The sequence below is a fragment of the Hyposmocoma kahamanoa genome, unplaced genomic scaffold, assembly GCF_003589595.1.
Source record: "Hyposmocoma kahamanoa isolate Upper Pololo Valley unplaced genomic scaffold, ASM358959v1 94, whole genome shotgun sequence".
NCBI lineage: Eukaryota > Metazoa > Arthropoda > Insecta > Lepidoptera > Cosmopterigidae > Hyposmocoma > Hyposmocoma kahamanoa.
Window position 1 is genome coordinate 2,975,608 of NW_020654878.1, and position 12,645 is coordinate 2,988,252.

Genomic DNA, 12,645 nt, shown 5'->3' on the forward strand with positions numbered 1-12,645 from the left:
ATTGTTTTAGATTGATTGCTAGTGTGGTTTACTTTTTAACTGACTTCAAAAAAGGAGGAGGTCCTCAATTCGACTGCATGTTGCTTATTTGTTCTTTTGCATGTATGTTACGCGATAACTCCGGCATTTAAAGAATCATAAAAATTTGTGAACAGATTTTGATGATTCTTTTTGTTGGAAAGAGGGTACCTTAGTAATGGTCCCATTTAAATTTGAAGAAAATATTCCACCTCTAAGAGTGGCAAACTAGGGGTTGAATAAATTTGTTGTTGAATAAAGGTTGGCTTTTTTACTACTCTGTATTGAGTACTAAATGTAAATTATGTATGTAGTAGTGTAGTAGAGATTGAACAGTATTGAATCAAACCAATCGTTCGTTATTTTTACGATATTCTGCGTATTAAACAATGTGTTTATTTGTTTTAAGCAATAAAAAAATAAAAATAACTTACGGAATATTCCTCAACTGGCAAACCAGTATTCTTAACAAAGATGTGCCTCAAAACTTCCAACGCTTGTTCAGGCTTGTCCGTAGATACAAGAAACTTGGGGCTCTCTTTTGCCTGAGTCATCCAGATCGCTGTGAGGATGAGAGGGACTGCGTAGACAGCTGTGAGAAGACGCCAGGGTCTCAAACTTAAAGTGCCAACGTAGAACTGCCAGTTGAAGGATAGAACAATCCAAGCCAAGACTGTAATAGGAGTTTCTTATTGAAATTTAAAATCAGATAGATACACGCACGTAATGGCATATTTGAGATGTTGAGAATAAGGGTGAAAAAGTCTATATCAATTTTTATGCCTACGTGAATAAAAACCGTTGTGCGTTTGATGACTCGGGCGTCTTTCTTCACCCTCCCTCACTTCGCATACTTTTTACATTAGTGTAATGTATCCATTATAATATCTAGTAATTTTATAACGATAATTTATCGCGATAATTATTTGTTTTAACGCCACCTGTAAGAAACTTAGTTTTTTTTTCTTAACTGTACCAGGTACCCATAAGCTACCAACGGCCGACAAAAGATGTAGCTTTATTAAGAGGGAGCAGAGGAAAAATTTCTAATCTTCGATTTGATTTTAGAGGAGTATATCCACTTTAAACTTAAAAATAAAATATTGTATGAGTAACTACACGATATATTCAAGCATAGACACTAATCAGAAACATAAAACAATACAGTTTCCCCGACAGATAAAAATCACGAAATGACCTCTAAATTCAAATTTTTTCGATTCATCCTCGAAATGCTACAGGTTATTAGGACAAAAATTAGATAATTAATTATATTTATGCATGATCGAGAACTGTCACTACGGATTTTTTTAATCCCTTTAGTTTTAGAGTTATTCCGCTAAAACGAATTTGGTACTTTTAATGCGCAAAATTCAACATCATCGCATGTCACGCGAACTTCAGGCATATATTTGTTTCACAAATTTGGGTGGAGCCAACGTCAAAACTTTTTTGGCATGCTCCCTCTTAATTGCAACAGTTTGTTTATTATTAAAGTTTTTGCAAAAATTGTAGAATACTTACTAGGGCAAAGCGCTGCTAAGAAGGAAAGCAATCCACTGCAAATCAAGACTGCGCGATCCCTTTGCTTGCGAGGTACCATCTCTCCAGCGTATGCGAAGCCCAGCGAACTTGGAGAAGTCAGACTACAATATAAAGAACACCTTCATTCGATGTTGTAAAGTTTGTTATAAGACATCCTTAGTTCTGTCAGAGAACAAAAAAGTAACCAGAACACTCTCCGCCTCTCCCTATAGATACCGCACCACGCACATGAAGGCTGTCGCCGTTTTCGCACTAAGACGACTTTGATGTTTGAATACAGTTTTCATTTATTCATTTCGAAACTTAACATCATTGTACGTTATTATTTATAAAGGTAGTGAATTGTGCTCTGTGCAGTTGTTTATCATCATCTAACTGGGATAAAAAGAGGAGTTTCTTTCGTTTTCCGAAAAAAGAAACGAAGTAAGTAAAAAAACTTATGTCTGAGACTCATTCAGGTATTGCTTTTTTCATTTACTTAGTACAGAGTAATCTAGACGTGAGGCGCACTATAAGTTTCCGGAATGAATAAGAAAAAATACTATAAATGGTCCGAAATGAATTTATTGTTTCTCAAAATAGTCTCCGTTAGCGTTAATGCGATTTTGTCATACGAATGAACCTATTTTGAAACGTTTATGCCACTCCTCCATGACAATCTCTGAAACATATTTTTCATACTCTTCGATAGTCTCTTCAGGTGATGAAAATCGATGACCGCGTAACTGGTCCTTAATTTTTGGAAACAAATAAAAGTCACAAAGGTGTCAGGTCGGGACTGTACGCGGGATGGCTCATAAGGTCAACGTTGTTGACTTTCAAAAATTCATTTGTCTGTCTGGCCTTTGATAACTGGCATTATCGTGGTGCAAGATGATACGGCGTTTACGGTAATTTGTACGGAGTTTGTCAATAACTTCCGGAAAACAAATGGTCGTGTACCAATCACTATTCACGGTACAATGATTCTCCAAAGCAACAGTAGCCACGTGTCCAGTTTTATAAAAAAAAAGAAGCACTCATCTGCTTAGAGGCATTTTGCACGCGCGCCACTTTGGTTGATGTCGGCTCAACTCGAATGACCCATACGCTCCATTGCTGCTTGATTAGGGTTCGTAACTATAAATCCATGTTTTGTTATCTGTTACTATGTCCCACACCAAATTTGACGCCCCTTCGTTGAATCTGGTAAGCATGGCATTGCACCATTGCACATTGTGACGCGATCCGTTTTTGAACCTCAGTTAAATTGTGTGGGATCCACCGATAGCACAGATTTTTCTCAGTGACGAATTTCTTGATGGTCGCCCACCATCAAGAAATTCGTCACTGAGATTCACACGACCGCGTTTGAATTCTACACATGAGCTATAAATAGTTGTCTTTTATGGTATATAACAAAGTTGTTTTGTAAATGCGTCCATTTATCTTAGTTCGAACATAAAAGTGTGGGTACTTACGCCCTTTTCTCTTACGGTAACTCCTTACCTAATCCACATAGGAAAAAAGTAAAAATAATGGCAGATGCGCCTTTTTTCCTGATTGCGGCAGTATACGTAACTCATTTTTGGTAAAAATGTCACATGCGCCCTTTTAGCTAAGGACGGCAGTGTAGTATTTATTGTATTTGACTCATGCCTATGCCTATTTATTGTATTTGACTCATGCCGATGCCCGAATCTCGTGGTACGTCACATGCCTGTCTGTTTTGATTATACGGCGCACAGCATCGATGTTTTTGTTGTTCACAGCAGTGGACGGGTGACCATCACGAATTTACACGACCGCGTTTGAATTTTACAAATTAGCTATAAATAGTCGACTTGCATGGTGCTTCATCGCCAAAAGCAGTTTGAAGCCGAGGGAAGCTTCGCTGAGCTGTTACATTACACTTAAAATCGTAGAAAATCATACTACGAAAATTTTCACGAGTTAAATCCATGGTGATGTAGACAACCAATTTCTAAAATGACGCCACAATGTAAAAACAAGTAACAGTCAGATGAAACAAACTGTATTCCACAGCCAAAGAGTTCCATTTTCAAATGTTGTAATTACTTTTTAAATATTGTTTATGTAAGTGGCCAGTTCTTGAAGCTTATAGTGCGGCCTATCTAATACAGATTTATTATGTCAATATAATGAGACGCCATAACTTCGTGAGCTAGTAGACAAGGGTAGCCGATAAATATTACGTAGTGAATATACTATATAATTAACTACGTAATGATAAACTTGGACACGCAATTTCAAATACCTTGGTTATGTTATTTAAAAGTACCTGTTCAAAATATAACATTTTAAGTGATTTTAATATATTTTTAAAATAAATCTTCAATATTATTCTAGTTATTGAATTAATGAAAAATATAATATTATATAGATATTAATGAGAGGAGAGAAGAACATGTGTAATTATTAGGATTCTATTAATAGAATAGAAATAGAATTTTCTCTATGTTGCTGGTCTGACCACATAACGTAATAGTATGAGAAAATGATGGGTACACTGACACTTCACGCACAAATTTACGTGTGTACAGATAGCGCCTTGCTGTATATAGCAGTAGTAGGTAAATAACTTTCGATCGTTGTATGGAGTGTCCGGGGCGTAGTTCTGTATCCATGTTGTTATTATTGCACTTATCGAAGCCAGACAGCCTCCTTGGCACTGGGCAGAAATGGCATCAGAACGCTGACTAGAGCCTTAACCGGGTACTGTAGCTTGAACAAGCACATGAAAAATCTTGGACAGATAGATAACAGAGATATAATATGTATTTTAATATAAAATAACATTAAAACAATTGAAAGTTGTTTTAAAACTGGTTACGTATTTTTCGAAATATTCGAATTATCAAGATTCGTGACGAGTTCAAAATTCGTATACCAAATTTAACGGATTATCCGAAATGCAAGCCCGGGCTGGACGTTCTTTCACAAGGAGCGCGACGGCTACTAATTTGTATCTATATCTGAAAAGTGAATTCAGAAGTAAATATGTTAAGAAAGATATACATACAACAGTGATGCGACAAACTGACAAATGGCAAATGTCAGTAAATTCGGCATGAGTGCAGCCATAAGGCCGGCGAGGCCGGCGCACGCGCAGGTTGCAGTCAGCACTGGTTTACGCCCGTATTTGTCCGCTAGGCGACCCCAGAATGGTGTAGTCAGGATTATACCTGGAAATTAATTTAAAAAAAATTGTTTCAGTTTATGATAAGAAAATAATTTATGAAATTGTAACGATGAACTCTTGCACAAGGAACTAAACATAATAAACAATTTGAGCTAGAAATATTTTGTAAGTACAAAAAATATACATAAAATTCTACTTTTTTGTATTTTCTTTTGAAACTAGTGCTGCCAGAAGGTTACATTTCTTACACTTTCCGTAACTGTTGACCTTCTCGCGTAATATGTAAGTAACTTTTGTTTTTTAGGCAATTTCCGTAACTTTTGAGGAAGTTGAGATTTTTAAATTCAACTGTAATTGTTATTGTAAATCATAAACAGTTTATGAACTCACCCAAATTAGATAAAAAAATAACTCTGAGATGGCGTAAACAAAATTAAATCAATCAATTACTGGTACTTACTTATTATTTTTAGGATTTAGGCGTTTATATGTTTATATTTTAAAGTTACCATTTTTAAATTAAAAAAAAACGAACACGTAAAATGTAATTTTTGCTGCAAAAATGTAACGTTACAGGTAACGAAACGTAATTTTCGACTCAAGGGTCTTGGCAACACTAATTGCAGCAATGTTAGAACTAGTTTATCAGGGACACTTTAATTAAATTATTGCAACCTTTTCTAAAAAACTTTATAAAAGTTGGTAAAGGCTTTATACATTACCGATACTAGGTATACAAGCGATAAGCCCTCGCATTTCATCCGATAAGCCAAGGTCGCAGGCGGCCGCGGGAAGGATGAAAGCACTGCCAATGATCTCAAAGATCGCTGCTTCCAACGTAGTCAACATAAGTACGCAATGGAAGTACTGGTACCTGCCGACGCCTGAAATTGTTAATTGCAAATATATTGCAAGTATTTATTGCTCAATAAACGTAGATCATAAAACATACGTTATTAATATTACCATAGTTTATTACGATATTATATGTATAAGGTGAAATTTTTGTAAAGAGAAAGATAGGACCTACGTTTTGTAATAAAAATAAACCTTTAAGGGATTGTTTATAATACCAAGTGACAAGTGACAAAACGAACAAGTCGTGCGCCTGATTATCAGCGACACGCCTGTCCATAACAGTTGCAGTGCCACTCAGAGCTTTAAAACACACAAGGGTACTGCCACTGCGCCCGTCACCTTGAGACATAAGTTCACAAGACCCATGTGCCTGTAATTTCACCAGCGCTTCTAACCTTCAAAAGCCGAACGTAATAATTTTCACATCACTGCTTTGCGACAGAAATTGGCAATGAAATGAAAATAGAAAATAAAACTGAACAATTTTGAAATTCAGTCACTCTTTTTCAAACTACTATAATAACAACATCGGTTTCTCCGGAAAACCCTATCTCTCAAGTCGGTAAATAGGGACACCATACAGAGGTCAGTCCCATATCATTCTACATAAGTTTTGTTTACAGTGCCCTGCCTATCAACCTCTTGGTTATGTAGTTTGGTTATGCACTATATACACTACAGGAACCTTATAAGTTCAGGTTCTGACCCCAGATCAGCCAGTGTACAAGGTTGTCACAGACCTCTGTCACTTGACTTCGTCCGGTTCTTGGAGAGGCTAGTGCCTCGGGTGAGCTGCCCCGGGTGCACGTACAGTACCCTCCCCAATTTCCTGATAGGTACCGGAGTTGCAGGCACGCTCTCTTCCCGACGCCGAAAAACGACGTGTCTCCAGTTCCCAACAACCTAAGCGGCTGGAGGGACCGGAGGATATCTAGCTTATCCTCTACTAGTGCCGGAGATGTCAGTCGCAGTGTCCTGCGACAATGTCCGAACATAGCTTCCAACTTATAGGGCAACTCATGTGACCAGCGCGTCTCCTCGCTTCAGGCCCTGAACTAGACCGCTACTGAGACGCGCTAGTTGCTCACGAGACAGACGCCCCGGCCACACCCAACCGGGGCAGACAAACATGTCCGTCTCTGTAGCTAACCACAAACCCCAGGGAGTCCATACCCAAGTCCGGGTCCGCGCCAGAGACGCTCGCAAAGGCATATCACTGGCGCAGGGCTTGTCCCGGACGCCCACTGTACCCTGGTCTTGCCGTCGAGCTCGTAGCCTCTCCGGAAAACCCTATCTCTCGGGTCGGTAGATAGGGACATATATACATACAGAGATCAGTGTAAAATCCCCAAATCGTGGTTCTTCGCCCAGGGTGAGACTACAACAGCGTCATCTATCTGCCCGCTACTAAAGTGAGCACTGCCTAAGAAACCAGACTACCTGGTCACCATTTCTCACCTACTACGAGCTACCGAACGGCAGGGAAGTGGTTTTCCAAAGTAGACAATGTAAACGGAACTCGTTTAGTGTACGCGAACTCACTACCCTGAGCTAGTGTTTAAATCTATTATATTTATTATTATTTTTATTGTAGTCCTGTAATAGACGCTTTGTAAACTTTCTACTTTATTCTTTTTCTATTTACCTAGCTTCTACCAAAGACTAAAGGTAACCGTACCTACTAATAAAGTAAAAATGTTTCAATCATGAGCCAAACTTATTTTCTAATCTTTGACAAATATGCGTGTCACAGATGGCATTGTGAGTTACAAAATAATTACTAAATTAACGCTTCCTAATACGAATACATGGTGTTAATCCTAAACAAAATAAAATAGTAGCCTGCACTGTTCACAAAATATGTGCAATAAGCGCCATCTAGTTTATTTGTTTATAATTACTAGAAATTAGAGCAGCTTTGATAAATTGCAGTATGTCAATGTATACCTATTTAGTCTGGTGTACTAAAAGGGTCTAAACACCTAACTACGTCTTGACGCTGTTTTGTATCGCGTTTAGCAGTCCTCTTGAGTTATGGGTTCTTGCTAAAACTAATCACAGTTCGGCATTCCAGCAGTACTAATTATATGACAAACTGATTTTCAAAAACTTTTCAACTGCGTAGTTACGCGCTTAGAGGTTTCTGTATATACGTAATGACGTATAATGGTTTTCGGAGCCGTTGGGTCTACGTTCCACCCGTAGGGTTAAACAATGTTGAACTACAGCGGGTGTAGCAAGCCATTTTGTCACCGACGTTCTCAAGGATTCCATGGATATCGAGAGGGAACGTAGGGCGCTGGCGGTCACATGTATGGTGGAACGAAGTTTTGCGCGCTGTAGTGAACAAGTAAAAGTCCTGCCTTTTAAAGCATACTGACAAGTTTTCTACAAATGCAAATTTTGGACCGACTATATGTTTAAAACTATCAGCGCCATACGAGTGCAGTACAATGATAGTTTTCGGATGTTGTTGGGGCTGCCACGTCTCTGCAGTGCATCATGCATGTTTGTCATCCGACTATATTATGCCATTATGCGTAAATAGTCGTGACCTTTGGGATGGCTGGTCGCATGTGGCGTCTGGCACTGAGTGTATAATCAAGAATTGCAATATATTTGCTACCTTTTCTAAATAATTGCTACCTTTGATTTTCCAGAAGTATCCGTTACCAATAACTGCTACCTGTTTGCTACTTTCACGAATTAAGGGTACGCTTCGTATTTACATTAGTTAAAAAAATATAAACTATTGAAAATTTTACGAAGAAGTGCCAACGCCTGCCTTTTATATTATGGCAATAGAGCACTAAAAACTTTTTTTAAATTTAATCAGGCACTTCGTAAAATTTTCAATCACTACATTGAAATAATACATAGTTAGGAATAATAGTAATACATACTTCTGGAAAATCTGCTCCCTTCATGCTGAATAAAGTGGCGACCAGCCATCTTGATATCAAAATGGCTGGTCAATTATTTTTTTTAATTTCTCAGAATACATCAAAGGTAGCAATTATTTAGAAAAGTTAGTAAATAGGTAGTAATTCTTGAATATACACTCAGTGCCAGATGCCACAGGCGAACCGCCATCCTGACGGCCACAAAAAGTCAGCCTCATTGCTCTTCAGGTCGCGTGCCAGCTCCAACCCTATACTGGAAACAATTGTCAGTAGATTTTTTTTATAATACTAATTTCAACTGTATTTTTAATCAAATTTTTTAGTACTAAGTACTAACATAGTTTTTAAAAATAACATTGTTTACTAACTAAACTGGACTGTTGTTGTCTGATTAATGAAACTTATTAATAATAATATCTATCGTAACAATAACTATATTAGTGATCTCGTAACAAACGCGTAACACAGACCTTAAGTGTAACAGCAATCTAGTTCATTGAGTTCCTTATAGTAATGCAGCTCGTGTTCATATTTCCGAGTTATCTGACGAAGCCATCAGATGAAATCATCTTCCCATTGCAAGTGTCGGGTTGGCCAAAAAGTCCATGCGGCACATCAAAATATAAATGAAAAATATATAAATATCAAATTTTAATCCATTATGTATTGGCCATGGTGATTTCTCATCTTTTGCGCGGGTAATTTTAGAACTACCCTTGAATAAAATTCTTGTATTTTTAAAATACTGCAATTGGAGGATATCTTATATGATTATAATGGAAAAATAAAAACCTAGTTATGGTCCCACTATTGTTGGACACAGGTTTCTCACAATGAGAGAGCTCGATTACGTGATTACTATATATAAAATGTATTTGGCAAATTTTAAATCTAATACATGCATTTCATGAGGTTACACCACTTTTACGCTGGTAGCTGATAGTTAGTAGCAGTAGAGCTTCTTGTGAAAGAGTTTTTCCACAGAAGTAGCAGTAATAGTACGGGTGCTGGTGAAATTACAGGCATCTGGGACTTGTCAACTTATGTCCAGGGTGCAGGGCGCAGTGGCAGTGCCTTAAGATTTTTGCGATTAAAGCTCTGAGTGGCACTGCAACTGTTATGAACAGGCGAGTAGCTTACCATCAGGCGCACGACTTGTTCGTCCCGTCACTTAATATTATTAAAAAAAATCTACTGACAATTGTTTCCAGTATAGGGTTGGAGCTGGCACGCAACCTGCAGAGCAATAAGGCTGACTTTTTGTGGCCGTCAGGATGGCGGTTCGCCTGTGGCATCTGGCACTGAGTGTATATTCAAGAATTGCTACCTATTTACTATCTTTTCTAAATAATTGCTACCTTTGATATATTCTGAGATATTTAAAAAAATAAGTGACCAGCCATTCTGATATCAGGATGGCTGATCAATGATTATATAAAAAAAAAGATATTATAAAGCCCCATTTATAGAACTATGATTTCTAAGTAAAAACGAATGAACGAACTTAGAACTTACTCCCGAGCCAGAAAAGAAATGTCTCAATTCTCGAGAATGCCAAAAAATCGTCGAGATTCGAAAATCTCGAGATCGGGAATCTCCCGGAATAAAAGCCCTAGTAAGAACCTATCTAAACAAATTATAACAGCGACATCGTTTCTGATCTTTTCATACATGTTATACGACTCTTAATTAATGACAATTAAAGATGCTTCCTTAGTATCATATAGACGACGTTTACCAATTCTCATTAGATGAATTGTGTGCTTGTTTAAATAAGATATAATCTCAACACAGAGTACTAAAAAAACCGACCTCAAAAGTCATTCGTCTCATAGTTTACCATCCTCTGAGGTGGAATAGTTTCTTCAAATTATTCTTCTTCTTATCGTGTTGATACTTCTTTTATTTTAGTAGTACGTTGCTACTTTGACTGCGCTGTACGTGGCCGCGTAGAGATCTTCCCTCGTACAGGTATTAGGACACAAGGGGCACCACAGCAAGGGCTGCATGGACTGCGTTGGGGCACCGCAGTCACATTGGATTTGACTAATATCCTTGAAACCCCATTTACACATCGTGTCTCTGCAGCGTCCTATCTGAGGGCGAAGGCGATTTAAGAACTTCCACTCACCGCAAACCGCACCTGGTCTACCACCAGGTTGCTCTAGAGGTGCGGTAAAACCAGGTGGTGGGGGGTTTTTCCGTTTCCACAATGCACACACCTAGTGACAGTTGGATAGCCACTCGTAGTCTTAGTTACATATAAGGGCAGATTTGCCACCTACGCTGTCAAGTTTATTAATCCTACGATATTTAAAGAAGTTTGGATTGCTTCTGATAAAAACTGCGATGTTAAATACGTAATCTATTTAAATTTTATTGAATTGATATTCACTCATTTTTTTTTTGTGAAGTTACTTCACTAGTTTGTCATAATTAATAATACAAAGATCGAACCTTTAGAAAAAATTCCTTCGGTCCGGCCGAATTCGTAATCTATGTTTCTTAAAAAATCCACTAGGTATTAAAAAAAATATTTTATAAGGAGAGTAGATGTAGTGAGGACATTATCCTCATAATATTATTGACTGCTTCGTTCACACTCGCAATGTAAACAAAAGACCAAGACCTTGATTAGGACATGGTCAAGACCTTAACGCATTATAAAAAGTAAACCATTCAATTAACAGTGAACATGCCAGACGCACTACATCGCCAGAGTAGCGGGAGCATAGCATGAAACGCATTGTTATACTGTAATCAGAGTCCGTTAAAACTCGCTTAGTAAGTATACTTATTATATTGGTTGGTTATTTATATACTGGATATGAAACTATTTTTCCGGATTTATCGTTAAACAAGAGCTGACTGTAAATGGGTTTTATGGGGATGCTAATAAATACAACCCAATGTGACTACGGCACAGTAGTGTAGTGGATCTCTAACCTTACCTATTTCTGCCGCCAAGTAGTAATGTCAGCATTACTGTGTTCCGGTTTTGGAGGATTAAGGGTGCTGGTGAAATTACAGGCACATGGGACTCAACTTATGACTTAGGGTGACGGGCGCAGTGGTAGTGCCATATTGATCTTTGCGATTCAAGACTGAGTGGCACTGCAACTGTTATGGACAGGCGTGTAGCTTAACATCAGGCGCACGACTTGTTCGTACCGTCACTTGACTTTATATTATAAAAATATGAAAAACAAGACGTGATGCGTCGGTAGATTTTAAAGATGCTAACACACTATAGTTAGTACATTGAATATTAGTGAAGTCGAAGGATTTCGGAGTCGAGATTCGTAATTCCCGTACTGCTCAAACATACAATGCTTTTCATCACACTTGCATTTAAACAGTATGTCTGCATGCAGGCTAACTGACTCGGCCTTTTTCTTCTCATTACGGTCATGGTCGTGTAATGAGAAGAAAAACGGCCCGAGGGTTTTATTTGGGGCACTATAGTCAATATATAACACATAGCTCTAGAATACAGAGAAAAAATGCTTTTAAATAAATAATTCTTAACAATATTAATATAAATAGCAATTATTTAAGTCTAGTACTTATTAGCGAGCTGTAACGAGACAGATACAGTATCTAACACGTGCACACTCACAAGGGTACACAGGAAACAGTCTTCACTCGCTAAAATGAGTACCTGGTTATCGTCGGCTCGGCAGGACGACAGTTTTGTTTCAATTATGCCTTGATATTCGATTTGCTTAAAAATCGCATTGCAATGAATCAATACAAAATCGCTAGATCGTATACACTTGACTCGATCTTTATAATAATCTCAGTACGGAGTACTAAAAAAACCGACCTCAAAAGTACGTGGAATTACGCCTATTTGCTAAGTTTTATTGAAATATCCCCTAGTTCGCCACTATACAGGACTTGACACTGGAGATAATAAAAATCGGTTCTCACTACTCGAAGTATATGGAGAGAAAAACGCCTTGGAGAAATAGCTAAATCAACCATTAAAACAATTGCTCCTTAATTAAAGTTAGGCGCTATTTATAAAAATGAATCTTCATGCGTGAACAGCCATCCTTACAGGAGGATGATTTTCTTCAAAATGAAACGGGACCACTACGGAAGTACCCCTTTTAAACAAAAAAAGAACCATGAAAATCGGTTCACAAATACCGGAGTTATCGCGTAACATACATA

The 12,645-nt window shown here is 37.9% G+C and overlaps 1 protein-coding gene across 1 annotated transcript in view; it reads right to left on the bottom strand.

Annotated features, from left to right (window-relative positions):
- Positions 1-422: 422 nt before the first annotated feature.
- LOC113237953 (synaptic vesicle glycoprotein 2B-like) overlaps positions 423-12,645 on the bottom strand; it is a 12,872-nt gene continuing 649 nt past the window's right edge. The window contains exons 2-5 of the mRNA XM_026474671.1: positions 5,428-5,589; positions 4,586-4,748; positions 1,543-1,664; positions 423-691 (exon numbers count right to left, since the gene is read on the bottom strand). Of these exons, the coding sequence (XP_026330456.1) occupies positions 423-691; positions 1,543-1,664; positions 4,586-4,748; positions 5,428-5,589 (716 nt within the window). The remainder of the gene's footprint in view (positions 692-1,542; positions 1,665-4,585; positions 4,749-5,427; positions 5,590-12,645) is intronic.